Below are 23498 nucleotides of genomic sequence, written 5' to 3'. Positions count from 1 at the left end.
CTGCTGCCTCAGCTGGGAATCTGTTCACACACCAAAGTTCTCATCTTGGCACATTTAACACGTGATGTCTTTAGTTTTCTTCAGCTTCTTGCTGTTTTAGTGAAGCTGGACAAGATGGTCAGTCCTCGCTTTAGAGGTCAGGCTACATTTGGATCCAGCAAACTTTTTTCCCTTTTCATGCGCATTAAAGGACCAAAGTATTTCACATACATAGTTTAGGATAAAATGTGGAGGGAACTTTCAGCTGGAAGCACAGAAATACTAATCCATAGCCCTCTATGGGCTATGGATTAGTATTTATGACAATAGGTGAAGTTGCCTTTTAAGCCAGTTCAAATTTGTGACAAACTTCAGACACTGGGGGGAAAAAATAGCTAACAGCATTTAAAGAAGTCAATACAAAAAACAAGAGCAACTATTTAGAATATTTTAATCTGCAACACTTTGAAACAACAAAATCCCTGTAAACATTACAAAATGAGCACCTGCCTCGTGGGAGGAGAAAGTGGTCCTGGTTTGACAGATTTCAGAAAGGGCCGGGTAACTTTAATCATTTACACATTTCTTTTTGTTACTGCCTGGCTCTTCGTGTTACCCAGCCCTGAACACACAAACACATAACCATGAACCTTTGCCCAAAAAAAAAACCTCAGCTCAGTGTTTCTTTAAAGGAAAAAGCTCCAGTAGCAGATTTCAGACAGAAAACTGCAGCTGTGGAGTTTTCATGGCCTTTAAATGCAATCACATCACAATAAAATGCATCAACATTGTGAGGAAATCAGAAACAGGTGGCTCATTGAAATTATGATCATAGACACCTTTTATGTATTTAATACAGGGGAGGGGGAGGGGGTCCTACACATCTCCACTTGAAAATCTCACATTTTGGGTTGATTGATTTGTGGCCAGAACACCGTTTTCATGAATGAACAAAACCAAAATCTGACTTCCAAACATTTTTTCAGACGTGTAAGAACCCCACAAGCGAAGCACCAGGTTTCAGAGCCCCTGAAGTCTTTTAGGTGTGACAACAGCATGAAACGTCTCCGCCTGTCTGACGTCTCTAATAAATTACAAGTGGAGATAAAGGGGGGGAAAAAAAAAGTCTCCTCAGCAGGAAGGATGAAGAGGAGGAACATTTTAAACAGGCTGGTATTGCTTCAAGTCAGTCAGACACCAGGCTGAGTCTGTGGCATCTTTGCAAGCACCAGAGTTCACGTCAAAGAGTCAAAGTGATTATTGGTACGTTATCAAAAGGCGTTTGAAACGGGAGGAATGTTCTGAGCACACTTAAGATCACATTGTTACTGACTGGCCATCGCGTGGAGGAGGCAGTACAGTTATTGGAGGTCTGAGGAGCAACGTCTTCATGCAGGAAGTGAAAAATCAAACAGTTGTCAAGTGACGTGTGAAGGACTGAAGGCACAGCAGAGAGGACGACTGCTACAAAGCTTTCCCATCCAACCTCACAGTGCCTCACTACAACTGTCAGTTTGACAAGGAAATTAAAAAAGCACATTAGTGGTTAAACAAAGTTCTCTGAAACAACTTTTTAATTTTTTTGATGTAGAAATCAGACTACTACCAGAATATTCTATAGAATATTTTTGTGCTACGATTCATAATTTAGCTGAGCAACAAAATTAACGATCATAAGTCACTTCCTCCAGGGAAAATACCAAAACCTGTTTGCAGCATCTGAAATAAGACAATTTGATCAAACTGAATAAATGAAGACACCTTCACTATAATACTGTGACAGTACTTTTCACAAAGAACTAAATAATCCACTATAAAAACACGACAGTCATTATTGTTGGGAGCCTTTAACAAACAATTGTTACATTTTATGTAGTGAAATCTTATTACAGGGGAAAAATAAAGTAACGTCACAGTAATTTCAGCACTTTTTATAGGATAATCCCTGACTGCACTGAACTAAGTATATTCTTAGTATTGTAAGTTTAACTTCAGCTCTAAATCAAACACTGCATGAGCTCAGAAAACCTGGATTATTTATAAAACCTACATTTAAAGTGCACAAACTCTCTTGCTGAATGTTTTGCTTGATGCTCTTTGGGCATTTTATGAACTTAAACAAAATCCAACATGCAAACATCAGTTTAATTCTAATGCAATTCTATAGACCAATGCAATCTGAGTGTAGCAGAGCACTGTGAGTCTTGGCTGGGAAAACCTAACAGACACGAGGAGAGGAAACATGAATAAAAGCCTTTCAAGTGAGTATCCGTGTGGTTTCTGTAGTTTGGTACAAAGCAGCACCGCTCTCCAAGCGGAAGCAGCTCATTCACCCAGGACAGGAAACAGAAATCGCATCCAAACAAAAAAAAAACTGTTGAAGTGTCCATCCAAGTTTCTACGTGGTGTTCAAGATGTGCTGGTTTTCAGTTTTTAGCACCTGACGCAGAGGCCGCGTCACAGCGCAGAGTCAAACCCAGCTCCAAAAAACCACGGACTCGTGTCCAAGTCAAACCACTTACTAAATATTAAGATTCTCTAAAACCCAACACCACATGTCTGCTGGTGTTTTAAACAACAGATTGATGGTTTCGTGTTGCTCGCATTTAGGAAGGTGATCACGGTGATGACATGGTCACCGAGGCTGCACACACACTGACCGTAATAGGAAAACAGTGCAGGGGGACATCGTTTTATCTACTGGTGAAGGGAGAAAAAAAAAAAAAAGAATCTGGAAAGTTCAACTAGAGACTTTATGAATTTCAAACAGGAAGGATTCTCCTGTTGGCACCTGCTTCATTTTTGGTCATAGCTCAAGTTAAAGACCAGATAAAGGGAGGGGGAACCTTGCTCTGCACCGATTATGCAGTCAGAAACGTCAGTTTACCACCAACTTCATATTTAATGTTCTATAACAAACGTTTGTTCAATAGAATGTAATTTATGCAGTGTTGTAGATAACTGCATTAAATCTCAAGCAAACAAAATGATTGGGACACGATTGGGAAATATTGTTTTAAAGTTATGTTTCAAATGTGAGGGTTTGCTGCTTCTCTGCACTGTATCACTTTAAACCTAAACCGTCATAATGGGCGTGTTCCACAATTATTAATGAAAAATACTGAGAAATTAACTACTAAAAATAGATGTCAGCTGCAAAGTTAATGTTTTATTTAAATATGCCAGTTTCCCATTTTTTAGAACAGAACATCTGATTGTAGAGTAGCTGAAAGTGATGGATCATTAAATTGTTAGACGTGAGCCGTTTTGGATCTGGTTTGACACTGCTCTGTGAAGACCCTCTTGTTTTACAGACGTTGACCTTCCGCCGTGACAAGTGTGCGACGGGGCCAGTTTGCGCCGTATAATAAGCAAAACACAACGTGAGAACTGACGCACATGTGGCACACGGGACAAACAGGACTCCAGTCGGTTGTGTGAAAGAGGCTGGTGGAGGATTTTGGTCCCTGAAGCTTGGACTGAACACAGAAAAGCCGTTGGTTTGTAAAAAGTAGGTTTGTAGTTAATCTGCACCTTCATCTGAGGGAAGATTTACAGTTGGGAAACTCCCGACCCGACAGAAGAGGAAGAATCGTCGACAGAAGAAAGGTCACAAGCAGAAATGAGATTTGAAATATGTATACATTAAAAAAAAAAAAACTAGGGCGGGCAAACAAATTTTTTTTTTTTCAAATATTCCCAGTTTTCCTGAAGCTTTCTAGCATTTTGATAGGTTGCCTGGATTTCCTGAAGTGTGTCTGTGTTTGTGTGTAAGGCCTTTGTGTTGTTGATCCACAGGAGGTAGAAGTCACAGTCAGGGAATCTCCATCTCCCGTTCAATCCCGACGTATTTCAGAGCGTCGGCCTGGCTATACCTGAAAAACAGAAAAAGGTCAATGTGCCCTTTCCCAACAAAGACGGCGTTTTTTTTCTAATCCACCTTGGACTTAGTGGCTGTAACTAATGACTGAAGGTGCTGCTTCCTTTTGCTCTGTAGCTGTGTGTTTGTGTGTCAGCACAGTGGAAAAAAAAAAAAGCAAGAAAGAAGGAATTGTATTTAGACTTCTATGGGCCAGTTTGTGTTCGTTTTGGTTTAAGTAGAAAAGTTTGAGTCACCAGTTAATGTCTGGAACCTGCCTGGAGAAATCAGGTTTCTTGTTTGCAGTTAAGAAATCAGTTTAATCAAGAAAATCAACTGTCACTTTGAAACCATGGAAACCACAACGTATTTTAAAGTTTCTCTTAAGGTTGGTTTCAGTATTTCCCCTCTTGCTGTAACCGACCTGTAGTCAAAGAAGAGTTCCTCTCCAGTCTGAATGGCTCTCTTGGCAAAGATCCCTATCCTGTGATCTCCGTTCACCATCATCACTGCAAAGACACAGACACATGAGTTGACACCTGTGACAAAGAGCTTGTGGACACTGCGTCTACGTCTTCGTACCTTTTGCATAGCAGTTGGGGTTGACAGAATGGTTGGCAAAGCGGATCTTGTTGCCTTTCCTAGTGGCATCAACAACAAAGTCTGTAGACAAAAGAAAACACTTGTGAGGTTGAGCCTTCGTGTGCTCCTCTAATGTTTGTGGTCAGAGGTGATACATTTAAAAAAAGCCTGGTTTTTACACAAGATCCCTGTGTCACACTAACAGCTTTTTAGCTGACAGTTTACTCAGAGAAGCCAACAGTGTCTATGTGGATCTTTAGTCTCCATGAGATTAAATGACAGAGCCCAACTATGTAAAACCCTGTTCTGTAGAGGTGTGTGTGTGTGTTTTACCATTGTTAAGATTGAACAGGAAGCTGCACATGTATTTGTCATAGACCTTCCCTCTGCGGTCTGCTTCATCCTGAGAGATAATCTGCAGAGAGATCAGCAAAGATCAACACCCTTCCTACCATATATTTGCATGCTGAAATCTAACACAGGGGAGGTAGTGAATAATTCAGATTACATTTTCTCAGCTTTCATAGCTAGGCAGACAGATTCCTTTAAAAAAAAAAAAAAAAAGTTTCCCCCCATTTCTACCTTGGAAATGCAGCTGAGCTGCAGTATAAATGTTTCCAGAAAACTAGAGTTGCACATTTCTGTGCACTGTCCTGTTTATGGTGTTGGAGGAAACATCCAGAAGAGAAGCATTGGCAGGTTCACCACCAGATATAGCGGTGCAACACATTTCACAGTGAGAGCTTTGTCGTGTCTGGAATTACTGAAGCCAGGGTTCTGCTTTGATGGCGTTTAACTGTCTAGGCCTAATTTAATACGATTTCTAGATAATGCTCATCTCTTTGATGATCAGGATGCTCATAGAAAGTTAGCTACAAGCTCCCCACACACCAGTCAACGATAAGCTGGTAAATGAACTGCTCCTGGGACATTTTAGGGAACCAACTTTCCACCTGTAGGACACTGCATTTTAAGAAGATCAAGAATGATCAGGGTCACTTATAATAATAATAAATTTTATTTATAAAGCACTAACCATTTATGTTTCTGTATATTAGAAAAACACAAGTAGTCAAATCCTACCTCTCCACAGTACTCAGAAATGAACTCGTTTTTCTGAACCGGCTCTTTGATGAAGATGCCCCAACCTGCCACATCCGACGGGGCCAGCAGCAGGTGCTAGAACATGGAGGCAGAGACATGTCATGCAGTGCTATCTGAATTAAAGTGCTGCTGATATAAAAACACTTTTAAACACCAGGTATCTTGCAACTGAGTGTAAAACTGTTTGATTTAAACTAAAGTGAGAATAAATGTTTAAAATAAATTCAGTCAATAAAAGGGACTTGATGCGTTACCTTCTTAGCTCCTCTCTGGATGGAGCAGTTCTTGCAGGAAACATTCTTGCTGTCCCAGTGGTCTGCAGCGCCGCAGGTCAGGCAGAGGTCAGGGTCACACTCCCTCACGGCCAGATAGCATGGACACTGCTTGGTGTTACACTGGGCTTTGCACCGACAACCTGGGAAACGGTTCTGACCTGTGTCCACAAAGCAGGACACACACACAAATAATAACGTGGCTGCGTTTCTGCTAAATGTCTGCAGAAATAACTGTTATGTAAACCTAAAGATTTTTTAGTAAGTTCCATGTTAAAAGGGTGTGTGTGTGTGTGTGTGTGTGTGGTGGGGTTCTTACACTCAGAGCTACACTGGCAGAACTTCTCACAAAAGTTTTGAGCAGTGACGCAGGGACATGAGGAATCACAAGGCTGCCGCGGGTGGTCACACGGTTGGTAATTATACACATGATTAGACGAGCCGTCTGTCAGAGGATGAATGAGAGACAGATCAGATGGTTGCTTTTATTATGGTTCCTGTAGCATAAAAGTATATTTCTCTGGAGAGCAACAACTTTCAGTTCTGTCATAAATTCAGCATGTAAACAAGAAGCACTTGAGGTGTGACTTTGTGTGAGTCCAGGTGCTGAAGAGAGGCAGGAAGCCAGGCGTCAATCTCATTTGACAATCAATGCTCATGCAGCAGACATCAATGCCTTCACATTAATGTGTCAAAAACTGTAAAAATTACCATAAGTGCTCTTGTTGAAGAGCCAGGATTTTGCAACAGAGACCATAATGACTCCTGACTATAAAGAAATACACAGGAGACAGTTGGATGCAGTATTTTCCAGAGCAAGTATTTCAAATTCAGTCCTCAGATCCAGTCTGGTTTCTGACATTTCGTACTGTTTGCAGTTCCTCGACCGTTACACGCCACATTTAAATGTATTATTGACCCCAAACCTGCGTACAGCCAATAGTGAAATAAGTTTGGGTTCTTTTTAGGCTTTGCGACAAACGGCTCACATCAACAAACTCTTTCAAAGGTCTGTTGACTTTAATGAAAGTCGGTGCTGAAGTGACCTCTGACCTTTCTTCAGCTGGATCTTCCTGCAGTGAGTGGCCCACAGCCTGTGTTTCCTCTTCTTCTTTCTGGGCGGCGTGTCCTCGTCTTCAGCGGGGGCCCGGGCGATGATGGCCGACTCCTTGACCCTGAACTCGTAAACCTGGAGAGACACATCAAGACAAGTATTTAAACTTGTCCTTAGACCTTTTCCCTTTGGTTTTAAATGAAAAGCCTTTGCTATCAGTTCAGTTTAACCAACAGTAAAATCACAAGTTTAGGTTAAAGAGAGAAGAGGAAGACAGACATGAAGCTGCTACAATGGGTCACCTGTCTGCAGGTCTTGGTGCCTATGAGCCGTGCAATGGCACAGTAGTTGTCATAATATGTCCCGATGAGAACCCTAAACATAGAGGCATCGGCTCCACTCCACTCCACTGCTTCAGCCTCACCGGTCAGCTTCATCTTCACAGGAGTCTGACACCGCGAATTACCCTCTACACACACACACACACACACACACACACACACACACACACACACTTATCACTTTAAGCATTTCATTCACAGGACCTTTCTCCAAGAAACATTTGAGGAACTAAATACTTATAGCCTGTCAAGGAAAAACTGGTATCAGGACTTTCCAATTCCTGCCCTGCGTCTGTACCTGAGCTGCTGGTGTTCTCGTCCTTCTTGTCTTCGTCATTTTCTCTCTCGTCTTCTTTGCTCCCCTCACGGTCGCTGTCCGTGTCTTTGGTTTCAGAGGAAACTGTGGGGGTGCTGGGCCGGCTGTTGCTGTTCGGCAGCCGTCCGCGGCGTCGGCCCACTGTGCGCTTGGAGGGCGTCTTGGCCCGCTCTGCAACCACACCTGCAGGGTACTCCCTCACAATCCCATCCTGAGCAATTCCACATCAACAGAGGCATCAGCTCAATGATGCACCAAATTAGGCTGCAGCTAGCAATAATTCTGCAGATCTCAAAAACAGTGGCAGTTATTTGACTCACCTGCACCAGATACATGTAGCAGTCTATGCCACAGGGTTTACTGTCTACAAGGTTCTCCAAGTTCTTGCGCTTGTAGGTGTTTGGAGTTGCATGAAAAGCTAAAGGATGAGAAAGTTTTCCAAATTCTAAAACTTTGTATACTGAGACAGTAGAGCACAATAAAGCAGCCTGTTTTACAAGTCAACAAAATAAGCTTCAGAGTGTTCACATAAAGTTTGTATTCAAGGATCTTCAAAGTCAGCACATGACTGGAGATATTCTGTGGTGCTGCCATTATTAAGTCAGCAGCTGAACCCTGTTAATGCTGTTGCTTTACACTTCATTATGCTTTTATCACCCCTCCACAAGCTATGGTACATGTAGCATAGCTGCACAAGAATGTATCCAGTTTATAATGACTAAACTAACAGTAGTGAGAGACAAAATACAGACTCCACCAGCCTCACAGTCTGCATTAGGCCGTTAATGCAGTAGCTCCGTTATGTCTGTGGCAAAAGAATGTTTGTGTGTCTACTAACGGTGGAGGAAGCAGTCGTATTTGAAGCAGCGTCTGCAGAACAGCGTGTGGAACGAGTGCAGACTCTGCTCGCGCTGCACTGAGCGAGCGTTGGGGCCGTCGATGTTGGGTGTGCATTCGGGTGGCAGTGCTCCGGGCAGCTGCTGCTCGGTCAACTCCTTGTACCTAAAACATACACACACACACAGAAGCTATGGGCCGTCTGATGGGACAATCCTTACTGAGATACCAAGCACACACACCAGGGTTTCTATTAATGTGTCATGTCAAAAGTGGATTATTCAACTTGTCAAACTAAAACATAGCAGCAAATTTTGTTCCATCCTTACTTTGGAGAAAAACAAATTGCACTGGGTCAGATAATAAATCATAAATATATTATTCCTATAATTTGGCGAGTAAAAGAGAGACCCCTCAGCCTGAGTACATGGTTTGCTTCAGTTTGTTCTTACTGTAGGATCGACTTCACTCATAACTTTACCTTATTCTGGAACTGCACATAAATCCCAGATAGAAGAAAACATATTAAAATGTACAGTGAGGACCCAGTGGATCTTTGAGCCTCTGTTGCCTCTAGATTTGTTCTAGTTTATACTTAGTGCCATTGCAAGTACAGAATATAGCACTTTTAGCTGTAATTGCAGCCTTATTGATCATCTCTATATCCTTGGTTAACAAAACAAAACAGTTGATCGTATTGAACTATCTTGATATTATGTTTTTTACAGAAACCTGGCTTCACATTTCAAAGCCATCTACGCCTGAATATTTATTAATGGACGCAGAATATCATGAAGAGGGGGTTTGGAGTTCTATATAAAGAGGATTATAATTGTTCTCTTCTTGTAAATCTAAACATATAGATCAAATACTGATTCCGAATATTGCTACTAGCTGTTTACTGGCCTACAGAGTCTCTAGGCAACTTTATTGACAAATTCTGTTCACTATTTTTAGTCATAAAACAAATTGTATTTGCTAAGATTATCATTGCAGGGAATTTCAACACACAGTCTCTCAGCCCCTTCCTGGAAAGAACTGCTCCATTTATCATCTGTTGTGTGTGTTAGATTTATTTTGACTGTCACAAGAGTTAAGACACATCACTGAAAACACTGCTACTCACTTCTTGGTAAAGATTTCATGATGATTTCTTTTAACTTTGTTTATATTATTGTAAATGCTTTTATGTTAAAAATGTCACTGTTATTCATAAGGCTGCTCCCTTTTCTACTACAACAATCAGTTAAATATGAGAATCCATTTTCCAACACACAAGCTGCTGGGAGCCAGGAAAAAAAAAAAGTTTTAGAAAAAGCAAAGGAAAAGTGGAAAAATAAAAACATTTTATTATGAAATAAAAAAAAAAAAAAGAGCAGCATGTATTATCCCAGATAATACAGAAATAACCCCTGTATTGTTTTGCTACCATCAATAGACTTAATAATTAATCAGCACCTGGCTTCCTTTCTCCTTTTAATTTAAAAAATTAAGCATATTAGGCAGACTCGCTGATTCTGTGTGGTGCACAAACTGTCATAATTTAAATCAATCAATCAGAAATCACTTGAGGACACCAACTTGCTTACTAGATTATGAGGGCTGAAAAAGAAAAAAAAAATATATTCTGACAGGAGACACATTTATAAGGTGAAATAAAAACTTCAATGTCAAGAAAAAAATAATATTAGAGTTACGGGAAGATTTAAACTGTAAAATGTTGACAAGACTGGAATAAAAATCTAAATTTCTGACAGTTTTATAGAAACCCTGATATTTGCACTGGAGCGCACACACACAGACACACACACACACAGACACAGACACACACACACACAGACACACACAGTGATAGTGCTGTTACAATACCAGAGGATTTTCAGAAGTCCTTTGCATGTGCATTTCTACATTTGGTAAAGTTGTAACAACTTCAGGAGGAATCATAAATATCTAGTATCAGTACAAAATGGCTGTGGACCAGTCTTCAAAAATGAACTTGAATCAAGATGTTAAGAGTAAAAAAAAGATCAAGTTCTGAAATCTGTGCCAATACTAAGAAGTGGAAGTAATACATGCTCGAAAATGAGTTAAAAATTACACAATTACTAATTATTAAAAGATGTTGATTGGCAGACATTTAATCTACTGCAACTAATGTTTATCCTGATATTTCTGTTTTACACTGCCAAGGTGAAGGTGGTTTGGTTCTGGGACTGTTGACACAAAATAAACATATGTAAAGTGTAAAGTAAAAAGAAAAATGATTATTCCATGTTTCTCTTGGATTTTTAAAGCCACAACAGGTTGAGTTATGGTCAGGACTCTGTATCCATATTTAATAAATTTGATTTATCCCTCTGTTACCGTCACAACACTAACACTCTCACGAACAAACCAACTTACTTCTCTTTGAGCTCCTCTGTGGAGCCCTTGTCAGGGAACATGGAGGAGATGGCTTCAAAAATCTTGTCAGAGGGAAACTTCTTGGTGCTGTCATTGATGGTTCGGCCTGGAGACAACACACACACACACACACACACACACACACACGTTTTCCATCAGGGCACAAAACTCTTCTTAAACCACCAGCGCGTGTCGTTAATGAAAAATTAAGTTTATAAGTTTGGCATTTCATTAAAACTGTTTAGGAAATAAAAGCTTGGACGTGTTCATTTAATTTGAGAAAATAAAATGCCACATTTGTAACTTACATTTCATTAAACCAGGCCAGTGTTACTGCAGGTACATGCTTATAACGACTAGAATTTTGATCTTAAGACATTAATTTTTGCAATTATTAAACTTACATAAAGGTACATCTCTATAAAATCAATCCAAATTTAATGTAAGATCACTTTGACATATTCATATAGGCCCAAGCTTTGATTAAAAGCTTCCATGTAAATAATGGTGTAAGGCACAAAGGAATAGTATAACTTAGTACTTTATTCAGCTAGTGCTTTTCTAAATAATGGACTCAGAAGATGAAACGCTGGGGTTTCTGTTGTAGGAGGCAGAGAGAAGACCTGTTAAAAGCAGCTGTCCGGGCAAAGGTCAACATTCTGAACATCGCTTGCTACTTTGTGCTGAGTGATAAAGCTTCAACATACTACACTACTTTATGCATCGCTACAGAGTTCTTAGATGATATGTGGATGCTCAACAATGTTACCGACTAAGACAAAATGGACATGATTTATTATTTGTGCAGTTACTCTACCGCTTTATGAACAAACAATTGAGGATATGATCACCTAAATTTAAAGGCAACACAGCTGGTGCAGGCAAAACAAAGCAACACACGAAACACAATGATTGCATGCAGTCACACAAAGATCTCTGATATCTCAACGACGGACTTACTCTCACTGTTAAGCTGCCCATCCTTTTGGGGGTCCTCTGGATGCTCCTTGCCGACGCACATCTCCATCTTGTCAACTTTGAAGCCCTGCTCCTCATCCTCATCGTCCTCATTGTCACTGTACTGTGCCAAAGCGCTGACCAGCTCCACGAAGATCTCGTCGTTAATGAAGCCGCACTCTGAAAAACATGTTTGTCAAATGTCTCTGCAGAACACAAAACGTGAGTTTGCCCTCACACACTGAATCACAAACGAAGAGTTGGTTTAACACATCTTCAGGAAGAGTCCAAGGTGACAAAGAAGCAACAGCTAATTAAGACCAGGTGTGTCAACTGATTGCTTACGTAGCTGAGTTAGGCTAAAAAGTCCTACACACTTTCCCAGTTTGTGAAATTTAACAGCATCACAATTCAGAGACAATGCTAACAACGATATCCCAATAATTTCAGTTGTTTGGATACTTTTAAAGAAAAGTTTATCTACTGAGGGCAAGAGCTTTTCTTAGAATTAGCATGTTCCAAGTTAATTCCTATTATTTCAAAGGTACTGTATGTTTATACATTACATGAGTTTCTCCACCTTTCAGGTGACAACTCTTTATAATATTTAGATTGCTGGAAAATATCACATATTTATCTATGGCATTATTGCATCATTTTGAATGTTCCCTTCCCTATTAGGGAATGATCACTGAAACATTTCCTATGATGAATCTAACATCTTGATACTGGTAAATAACAATAAACCACTGTGTTGAGTTACGACACATGAAAAGCTTTAAAACCCATCCAACACTCCATCTTCTCACCATCCCTTCACTCCTGATGTAGAACACCCACGCCACTACGTGTAACAGAGTGCTATTTTCACTCTGAAAGCCCACTAAGATGCTGTAACAGGATATATGAAGTACCAAAACAAATTTGTACCTTAAGCCAGCAGGAACATTACCAAAATGAAAAGTTCTCATCATAAAATGTAGCACAGCAATAGACTCTGTTTACCACCCTTGAATTGGGTCCAATGGCCCTCACCTCTGTCTCCGTGGACCTTTCCATCATAGTTCTTGATAAGTTCTTCTATGAAAGTACCATCCTGGTCCAAGATCTCGTCTCCCATATAGGGGATGTTATGGAGCACTGTCTCATCCTCCACCTGAGGCAAAACAAAGATTTTATACACCAGAAGCTTTGGCTAGAATTGTCCCAACCACTTAAAAATCCTGCCAGGGATGTACATGCAGAATATATGCAAAGGAAATAAAAATACAGATGCCAATGACTCATCTAAAGCTAGGGACAAAAATAAACAAAGTTCAGTTTACAGTATGTTTCCCATAGCAAGCCGCTGATACAAGTTCTCACACACCATGAAATTCTGCTGAAGCGGTGACCAAGAGTACATGACGGGGACTGAAGCCACAGCATTAAGAGTCTTCAGAGGGATGACTTGTCTGGGGAACTCAGAGAAGCCACTGTCCACGGTGCACTTCACAGAAGAGTAGAGGAAAGAACTGTCAGAGCACTTTCTCCACACCTTCACATTAACTTCTTCTTACATGTCTGCACAAATCTGAACAACTTGTTATTGAGCTGACCTCTCGGGTGCCTCTTAAGGAGCTGACAGACGTCATGATGTGAACTGGCTGGATTCGCCTGGTCTTCCACTCCTGGTTCAAAATGTCAGTTCTCTCCATTATTTTCTGACGGTTGGAGTTGAACATACTCTGTAAGAGTTCAAACGCATTTCTATTAACAGCAAAGAATGAAAAAGAAGAAAGGTAGCAGAGAAGATCAGCCAAAACAAGTTATGATTTCAAACAGTTTCAATATTTGATTGTTGACTTTACCAACCATTGTTTGGAAAAACAAAAAACTTTATTGTGTGCTGGTTGTTGAATGGTCATCATGGCTGATTACTGAGCAGATTTCCACAAATACCAGCTAACACAGACTGTTACGATCTGTTTTCCATTTGGACAATTAAATACCACTTCATGTATTTTTGTATGGACAAATCTCTTAAATGTAGTTAGGACTATCCCTGACCCCTAATCAGGAGAGTTAAACTCATCTAAGCACAACATAATTCCAGGGGGGAAAAAAAAAGAATGTAAGAACATTTGGCATAGCTTGCCATTTATCATCGTTAAAATCTACTTATAACAGAACTTTAAAGATTTGACTGTAAATACACCACATTAGTACATGTCACTTGCAGTAGCTTGGTGTAACCTCTGCACAAGCTTAGCGATGTAAATCAATGTGAGGGGGGCGTAACCTTTGACCCCTTGCTGGGTCGGACGTGTGCCACTCATGAAAACTATGACAACTTCAACATTTGCAAATGAAGATCACGTACTTTAATGATCCTGAGCAGCCACCTAATGGAGCTTGTGCCCAAAATTGTTTCCACTGATTAAATTTGCATTGTGACTTGGTGGAAACGTTCCGCATCAAAAGGATGCAGAGCTTCCAACAGTGTTGACAAATATCTTCTATACTCAGTTTGTAATAAATATGTCCTTTAATTTTCTCCACCCCCCAGCCCAATACCGATATACCAGCCCTAACGCTGGGTATCGTTACATTTTCAATACTGGTTCCTGATCATTTTATGTTGTGAGTCTTTAGTTCCTTGGCGTTTTTACACGTTCAGACACAAAGTGGTTTAACTGTAGGTGTCCGTTTAAACTGCTTTCAGCTGCAATGTCACGGGGACTCAATATTTCCTGGGATTCCTGTCTATTAAATCTTCTTGGCATTACTCACTGAGTGAAGTTTAAAAAGAATGAAGAATATAAAAATCAGTCACTATCACTCACTCTGTCCTCCTCTCTCTGATGTGATTCACTTCTGAGCAGGTCCTGCTGGGAGAGGGAGGGGCTGTGTGGGAGTGGGCAAGCTGCTGTCTGGGGGGACTGAAGACACAAATTCCACCAGAACTTCTTCAGTTTTAAGATACTACGTGGCAAACCAGGCTTAACACTAGCGAACACATTGCTCTCCTGTTAGCGTTTTCTTAGCTATTAGGACACAAGCTTGCTGCATCACCCACCACACATCAAAGGTGGATAAAAGACCATGGAGAAAAAAAATGATTTTTCACTTTACTGCAGGTTATTGCCATTTTAATAGATGTTTTAATAAAATACTTTTTAAAAAGGCTGGTTGCTCATGGTTGCTTGGTACAGAGAAAAGCATTAACATCTGCCTGAGAGTCTCACTTCACCTGGACTGTCCGTGCTCCTGACCTGCAGTGTCATGTGTTTGTGTGTGCATGTGCAGCACTGAGCTCAACCCTCGGCCACTCAGAGCACAGATAAATAGGGCAGATCTCATAAATAATCCCTTAAATCTGTTCTCAGATCAGCTTATCTCACTTTCTTCATTTACTAATAGGCTACAAATGCAGATAATCGATCAGCGATTCCCGCACCAGCAGGCCTAACCATTTACTTTTATGTGTCCCATATGTGAAAGGATACACTGTCCAGCCCTGCTTAGGTATCAAATGAGAAGCCAATTTCTATTACTCCATAGGACTGAAGCAGTTCAGTTGGTGCCATAAAAGTATCAACTTACGTTACCCAGCCATAAGCAGGCCAAAAACAAAGAAATAAAAATGTCTTCAACATCCGTGTGTTTAACAAACCTTGACCTCGTCGGCCCGTCTGAAGCGTTTGAGCTGCCGAAGCCTCATGTACTCAGATTTCACCCTCTTCTTCCAACAAGCAGGACCCTTCTCTGAGCGTTTTCCTGTCAGCACCATGATTGACCTGCAATCACACAGGAAGAGAATTATAGTTTCACACTGAAGGTTGTCACATTTCATGTTTTCACCCTTTAACAGAACCTACATACAGACAAGGCGTGGCACAGAAAACATCCCGGTGTAGCAACAACAGCCTGGACCAAAACACCCCCCCCCCACCCCACTACCACCACTCTCTCTCAACTCACCATCAACTGCACCACAATCACAGTTGTGGAGTGTTTTCAGTCCCTTGGCTCCTTAAATTAAACATTAACAAAAACCTCAAGGTTTAGGAAGCCTCTATACTCAACCTGCCTCATGCAGCACTATCACATTTCTATACTGCCATTGTGGTGTCCTCCCTCTAAATATCAATCACTGGTACAATTCAGCCACCAAAAAAAAGATATTCAGAGGCCACAGCACATCATCCACTTAGCTGAGGAGATCACTGAGTGCAAATGTCCCCCACTGATCAAGTGCACTGCTTGTAACGGAACAGTCATGTTTTCTTTGACATTTTTATCATTGCTTCACTGTGTCATCACATCCAACTGTTGATTATCTTAATCCTTATTGATGTGATTCTGTTGCCATTTATTCATTCATTGAACAGCTGTTTGTTGTAAACGTTGTTTTATTTATCTCTAGATTTTTCTTTTTTGTTATCGACAGTAGAAGTAGACATGTAGAGGTTGTGTACTTTCGTGCTGCCTTTCCTTTTGATCAGAGAACAGCTGTAACAAGACAAAGTCGTTTTGCAAGATATAGCAAGATCCCTCCCACACTGGACCCTCAGTCTCTAAACTGCTTCCCTCAGGAAAACTACAGAGGAATTAAAACCCTCGGCCAGCAGACAACATGAACAGCTTATATATTCTTCTATGTTGCATTTCAGAGGCTAACATCGAGCATACTTGCTAATAAAAAACACATTGTGTTTCTGATTGTACAGTTCTAAACTGTATTGTGAAACACCAGCATGACCACCTGCAGGCCTGCTTTTAGTTAATTTCAGTGCCACCAGCATCTTGTGTCTTTATTGCTTCCGCATTTGAGATTTTTGCATTGAGAATTACATTCCACTCTGTTCTTTCCTTCAGGACAAGTTAAACTGGCATGTTATTATACAGCAGTTACTGTGTGTGTGTTTGTTTTGTAATATGTCTAAAATCCCCACAGATATTTTTATCATGATGGTACAATCATAATAGTGCCTTCTACACAATAATAGGCTTTCACCCGTATTAAAAAGGACATCAGCCTGAAATGTTTGCCAATTTAACTCCAAGAAAGAACTACTATAGTCCCATACAAAATTATTATTATTATCATATAAAAAGAGCAAGGTATTACAGTTTGTCACGCTACCACCATTCTGTGAATCGTCATGCTACCACCATGTGAAAAAAATAACAGTTTAATATCTGTGACAGGAATGTAAATAATACAGAATATAATGTAAAAACAATATTTACAACTGGCTCTTGACACCTACACACATCTCACAGCTCTGTTTATGCAGAAATATTTTCCTCGTAATTTGCCTAAATTCTGTTATTCAGACAGTGAGTTGCATATAGCCATTTCCTCTTATTAATTATCATAATTCTGGTTGAGCCTGGACTCTATGTTTGAGGACTTTTGGCACCACTCAGGGTGTAATATTCATATCCACACCTAAACCGTAAATAACACTAACTTCTGGTTCAATACTAAAAGCATTGCTTGTCATTATCTCTATTATCTGTCTGTATTTATACTCTGCACAATGGCAATAAAGCTAAATCTAACCTCTAGCAGGGCAACTCACTGCATGAAACCAAGAACTCTTTTTCTCCCTAAACTAAAACTAAAAGTAAAATTTAAAAAAATGAATGCATTAGACCACATGGCAAACTGTGACAACTGAGAAAAAAGATCAACACTCTCAGTTACTCTGCAATGTTTTAAACACACACAGGCTTAAATGATCTTATAATTACAAGAAAAGAATGAAGTTTGTTATTATGTAGACTATAGCTACAAAGAAAATGGTGAAAAGGTGGGAGAAGTAATGTTGTCATTACATACAATCAAATTAAAACACGAATGGGATATTCAGGCATTATCCAAATAAAGACATGATGTCCCTAAACACAGTAAATAAGGTCGGAGTTAAGACCTTGGCTAGATACTAAACAAGCATGGCCCTTGCTTACAAACTTCAGTCAAACTAAATAGAGCTGTTTATCGCTACAGAGTGAAAAGTCCATAAAAAAATAACTTTTGAAATATCACATATACATGGCAGAAGTTGCATTATAATTGCAATTTCCTTAGTTATGCTTTTCAAACTGGTACGACCAAGAATTAAAGCACACACACACAAAAAACAGTAGCACACATGCCTTCACGCAGGTAAACAGTAGTGCCAAGACACCAGATTACACCATGTCAAAAGTAGGACATGTCATTGTTTAAAAAAAAAAAAAAAAAAGGCAATGCCAGTACCTATACTGATACCATGACTTTATTGCTAACTCCTGAACATTTCTTTTTTTTAATACCAAATTTATTAAATAAAAAAGAAATATCAATTTCACACTGAAAACATGATCATTTCTACATTGAAAGCAGTTTTCACCTTTATTAAAGGAAGCTTTACTACAAGACTGTTGTATCACACTGACTTTAATTTTAGCTTAGTGTACCTAATAAACTGACAACCATGGCTGGGTGTTCAAACACTTTCAGTCCTAGTATCAACATTTAGAGCATGACAGTTTTAGAAACAAAAATAACACTGTTGTCGCAACTCAATGATGTCTCCTAACATATCAATGAATAAAAATGTATAAAAGCCCGATGTTTGACACCCAAAAGCAATGAAGCAAATTGGTCGCTCCAGATGTTCGGAACCCAACACTACACAAAAGACAAAAGCCCAATAACTGGTCTCAAGTACCACTTCCTTTCCATTGTGCTTTCTATTTGAACTGCAGAGGAATAATACATTTTCAAAAATGCAAGCCGTGAACCAGACTGGTTCCAACGGCTTTGATTAGTTTCTTATATCGGTCAACTGTCAGCAAAGAAGCTGGTTTAAAGCGAGTGAGTGGATTTTCCTGTCTTCTTTGGCAAATCTACTGTACACTTGGAGGAACTTGAACAGGAAATTCTTTTTCACTCTTCTGTTCCTTTACAATTTTCTGTGTAAATCACAACAGTTGTCTGCCCATGCTTAGCTACAAGATACATCTGCCAACCCGACAGGCAGCGTGTGTTGCTGCCTACCAGCCTGGCCGCTTTGACTAAAACCTCATACTTTTAATTAGACATGTCAGACGGCTGTCATGGAGACATGTTGGTTAGGTATGCAGCAGGATTAATGTGCAAGTACACACTGGTATGACACATTGCCATATGTAATCTTCAAAGCACAGACTGAGTCAAGATTACAAGTGTACTAATAACATTTGAGAGAGTTTCCGTAAATTCCTGAGGCCAAACAACAAATGTTATCTTGGCAACACCCAGATCACTGTGTATTCTCTTTACCAATGGGATCTCACATCACACTCAATTGCCTTCTTTTTTTTTAGATCGACCATCAATATTTAATCTATCCTTATCACTTGATGATAAGGATAGATGACTACTTCATAATCAAACAAGAAAGTTGAATACCTCCTCTCTAAAATAGTGTCAACAAAACTCAACATTATAACTCATATTGCAGATGGACAGACACATGGTAAATATTGCATTTTTTCAGTAAGCAATCTGCGACAATCCCTAAAACAGGCAATGCGTTATGTAGACGCTGATCAGTATCAGTGTTTGGCGTTCGTTAATGTTAGAAGTACCCCTTATACAGTTTGTTGCTCCAGGGATATATTACTGGATTATAACTATGCTAAAACCATGCATTCAATGGAAAATTTCAATTAAGCTCCTATGGTTCTAGTTTGGGGAGTACAAGCATGTGATCATGTGGGGGAGTTTGTCAGTTCAGATAATGCCATCCGTAGGCGTAGTGTATGACCAAGACTGCAACCTACGTAGTATGAGCAACCAGATATCATCGTCATCAGGAGGAGTTTTTCAGCTAGAGCTAGAGAAAGATTTCATATGGGGAGGGCAAAGGGAACCAACTCCCCAAACTATAACCAGAATTAAAACCAAGTTCAAATTTGTTGGAAGTATAATGCTTTGTGGAGTAATGTGTAATAAGACATCAGAATCAGTAGACTGCATTTCGTTTGGATACAACTAATTTGCAAAGTGCCAATAATTGTAGCTGTCAGCTTTATGTACTGAGAGTATATTACCTATAACTTATTGAAGTACTTATACTAGTACTTCAAATTGATATTTAAGTACAGTGCTTGTACTTCTCAATGCTGCTCGTCCTCCAACTATTCAGTTAGAACCAAAAGGTCAATTGTCCAACAAAGTCCAGAAGATGTTTAACAACCAAAACAGGAACCGTGCCGTCCCACATTTTGACCACCATTGAGTGAGCTAGTTACAGAAAAAACAAGGCTGCTCCAAGCTAGATAGCTTGCTGATGTAGTGCCAAGTTTGTATGTCCTCAAAACATGTTCCCTATCGCAGAGGAACATCGGTGCCTCCACCACAGTTCGAAATACGAGCTAAAGAGGCACAGCCACAAGCCTTTGGTTGCATTCCGGCATAAATGTATACTTGACAAAAACGACGCCAAAGTTTGTATTTTTAAAGGGGAGAATGCATCCTGACAGGAATACACAATTTAACTCGACACCCCGGCAAGCTAGCTAACAGTTGGTTAGTTAACAAAGATTACGGCATGCACAAAGCATCAAGAACAGACCCGGGCCATTTGAATCGCAACAAAAACCACTACAAATGAAGACACCGACACTGACAGCGTCTCTTACCTGCGCAGGAGGCTCAGTCCTCATTCAACGAAGTGATTCGAGATCGATTTAAGAAACACGGGCAAAGTCGTCCTTTGTGTTGCGGATTAGCTTGCTCCGTGTTCCGGCTAGCTGTAACGTTAGCTCCGTGGCTAGTTAGCAGTTAGCTCAGGAGGAGGGAGCGATTCACTTTGCGCGACACCGGCTTTACGTAGCCAGAGTCGGGCTTACAAAGAAACAAACCCTCTCCTCGCGTTAAGCCCCCTTTTTTAGCTAAATCTATGTCCTACTCGTGAAAGGGTAGAACACCGCGGGTTTCACCCTGCCTACAAACAATTTGACCAATTTCAATGTTTCCGCCTCAACACAGCTACGGTTCAAACTGTTCACCGTCTCGCACTCACCGCCCACTGCGGCTGCAGCAGACTCAAGAGGCGCCAAACGTTTGGGCCAATCGCAGAACCCGATGATTGTGTTTTACAGTGTGGTGACACGCGATTGGTTGGCTGGTCCCACGGTGACAGCCAATTGGATTTAGCGATATGCCGGGGGCCCTGGAACGGGGACATGTGGACAGGTTCCCTTTGTTCTCATATGTCAACGGAATACAAAACTAAATAAAAAATTCGTTGTTTCGCAGCCTAATTACTAATGTCCATTCCTCGTTTAATAATTCGCCAGTGTCATTGTAGCATACTAACTATTAGAATTTTATCGATGGACTGAAAGCGTTCCACAGAGAGATTATACCCACGGAAATTAAGTCGAAATTGTTTTTATACCTGGATCTGTACGTAGTTTATGTTATGGACGAGTTCGGGCGTAATGCATCATTTATTGTCCTTGAGTCGTGTGCCAACAAACCCCGTCACCTCGGCAGCGTCTCAATAAAGTAATGCTGCCTCCTCCACCTGCCTCCTGCTCGCTGACGGCTCAGGTGGGAGGACAAGCGGAGGGGACAGTTATTCATCGTGTGCTGGTCAGCTCCGACGTTGGCAGAGCTGTGAGTTAGTCGGTGACAGCAGCGTCGGTTTGTTCGGAAAGCACCAACAAGTGCCTTTAACCAAGCAGGTCAGTAAAATTAATGAGATCCGGGTGGGCACAGACAGCATGGGTAGGGGTCGCAGAGTTTATCAAGTCCCGCCCCTTCTGAAGGGCGATTGGCTAAACCGTCAGAGGGTCGTCATCAAGTTGCGTTGAGAACCGTTGGATATAGAAATTACTAGTCGGTGTCCAATTATTTTAATGGTAATAAATATCATATTCATGTATGTAAATGGAAAAACATTATAAATTCTTAATTATTCAATTTTAAAATGTATTTTCCTTCCCTCGATACATTTGAAAAGCACAGAATGTCAGGATATTATAGCAAGAAATTGCCCACACACATAAAAAATGTGTAGTGGAACAAATAATAACACTAATGGTCAGTCAGTATTCATCTCTTACTTTGAGCAATTAGTCAGCTATCGGAGATTTAACAAAATCTTATTTACTATAAGAAGCAAGAACAGATTAAGTATGTAGGTGGTTCTAACTACTTCTTAGTAAACATGGACAGGAAAAACAGGAATAGAAATATTTTATTTTCCATTCCAAGTTGGCTAACTCCATGACATGAGGAAATTTAATCAACTGTTGCAGAAGTAATTGGTCCTTATGGTGAGATTGTCTTGAGTAAGAGTTTCTTAATGTATGACCTACTGTCCCACTAACTTTAAAAGTCATTAGGATCTCATGTCAGCCAGCAGAGGGCCAAAAACCTTGTTTTTTGTATCTTATCTGTATTGTTTTAATGTATTTTTTGCATCAATTCAAACATTTCCCAGCCCATTTTTAAGAATGATCTATTGGACATGATATAAAGTATCACGGGCCTGAACAAAAGACAAGGTCAAAATTATCATGACCCATTTTGTAATTTTGCTTCAGCCCATGATGTCCACAGAGGAAGGGGTCACCCTTCACTTCACTTTTCAGGTTCACAGTGTGTCAACAGCAAAACAAGTGTTGCCTTTTATGCTGTGCTTCTTGTCGGCTCACTTCCTCTCAGAATTAGTTGTCAGCTTTTTCTCCAAAAGTTTTTTCAAGCACACTGAGGAAGAATTTGAGATCAGAATCATCTGGGGCGATTGTGGGTCAGAAGGTAGATCAGTTTTCTACTGTGCCTAGGTTTGTAGGTTCGATTCCCGGCTCCTCCAGTCACATATGGAAGTGTTCTTGAGCAAGACACTGTCAAGTTTCTAACAGCATGGGTTTCTCTTATCTTCCTTGGGCGGATAAACTCGATGCCCTCAGTCACATGAGCCACATGAGCCACTGACAAGGAGTGAAATCCACCTGTGGAGAGGATCTCACAGTGTGGGACATGAAGCTGACACACAGACTGCTGGACACACCTGATATCAAACAGTGGTCCTGCAGGCTTCTTGGGATGTTGTCTCAGTAATCTCCTGTTCTTGTAAACTTCGTCTGAAACACTAGGCCTTGCCACAGTGCACTGGTCAAAGCTGCTTTTTAATTTCGTGTCAGGTAAACACTCTCTGATTGTGTTAAGATCTTTGTTTCTGCACATGTTGTTTGACCAGTGAGCGAATGATGTGAGGACAAGGTAGAGGATACGAGTGGAATTTTGACTGAACAGGTTGCAAATTCCTCCAGCTCCAGACCATCACTGTCTCCTGCTGACTTGCTGTCAGTCTGCACAGACAAATGCTCCACTGCATCTTGTACTCCATTTTGTTACGGGTTGAATCAGCATAATTGAGATGTGTGTATTAAAGAAGTCTCCTGAGAGGGAGAAGAGGAACCAAAATGGAGGCAGGCATTTACACAAGAAGCTGAGCAAAAGTTGACAATGGGACATGAGACATGGAAGTATTCCAAATAGAAAATGACACAAAATCATACACAATACCCACAAAAAATGTACAATGACCACAAAGAGGCAAAACATGTACATCGAGCTAATTGATCAATTAGAATTCTTTTTTCTTTTCATTTCTTTATTGGCTCACCTGAAAAGCAAGAAGCTCTTTCACATGTGGACATGTGGTTTCTTTCTTCACTTCTGGTTTTAGGGAAAATTGCACACACTCATCTGAATCATGATGAGGTATAAAAATGTACAGGGAGTTGGTTGCTCAACTTT

The 23498-nt window shown here is 40.4% G+C and overlaps 1 protein-coding gene across 2 annotated transcripts; it reads right to left on the bottom strand.

Moving 5' to 3' along the window:
• Positions 1-413: 413 nt before the first annotated feature.
• ezh2 (enhancer of zeste 2 polycomb repressive complex 2 subunit) lies at positions 414-20772 on the bottom strand. 2 transcript variants are annotated; one of them, XM_067485822.1, is made up of 20 exons: positions 20366-20772; positions 15360-15483; positions 14530-14625; positions 13303-13431; positions 13074-13193; positions 12740-12860; positions 11708-11884; positions 10748-10853; positions 8346-8509; positions 7828-7925; positions 7490-7718; positions 7153-7319; positions 6850-6985; positions 6116-6241; positions 5779-5957; positions 5504-5599; positions 4754-4835; positions 4421-4501; positions 4263-4347; positions 414-3854 (listed from the first exon to the last, which is right to left on the bottom strand). In XM_067485822.1, exons 2-20 carry the CDS (start codon positions 15474-15476, stop codon positions 3794-3796), a joined length of 2370 nt encoding a protein of 789 aa, XP_067341923.1. In that variant the 5' UTR covers positions 15477-15483; positions 20366-20772; the 3' UTR covers positions 414-3793. The 2 variants fall into 2 exon arrangements, with proteins under 2 accessions (XP_067341923.1, XP_067341924.1); XM_067485823.1 differs by lacking the exon at positions 14530-14625 and having other exon boundaries at positions 20366-20771.
• Positions 20773-23498: the final 2726 nt, after the last annotated feature.

Source organism: Channa argus, chromosome 19 (genome assembly GCF_033026475.1).
Source record: "Channa argus isolate prfri chromosome 19, Channa argus male v1.0, whole genome shotgun sequence".
NCBI classification, from domain to species: Eukaryota; Metazoa; Chordata; class Actinopteri; order Anabantiformes; family Channidae; genus Channa; species Channa argus.
Note: the sequence above shows the minus strand (reverse complement) of the source record. Positions and strands in the feature narration are given on the sequence as shown.

Bases quoted from the DNA above. Each gene is read 5' to 3' on its own strand.
- ezh2 (XM_067485822.1), bottom strand. From the start codon at position 15,476: ATGGTGCTGACAGGAAAACGCTCAGAGAAGGGTCCTGCTTGTTGGAAG. The intron at 13,432-14,529 runs GTGAGTGATAGT...GAACTCTTACAG, and splicing joins ATCAGAGAGAGGAGGACAGA to AGTATGTTCAACTCCAACCG. The intron at 4,348-4,420 runs GTACGAAGACGT...GTGTCTTTGCAG, and splicing joins CCCCAACTGCTATGCAAAAG to TGATGATGGTGAACGGAGAT.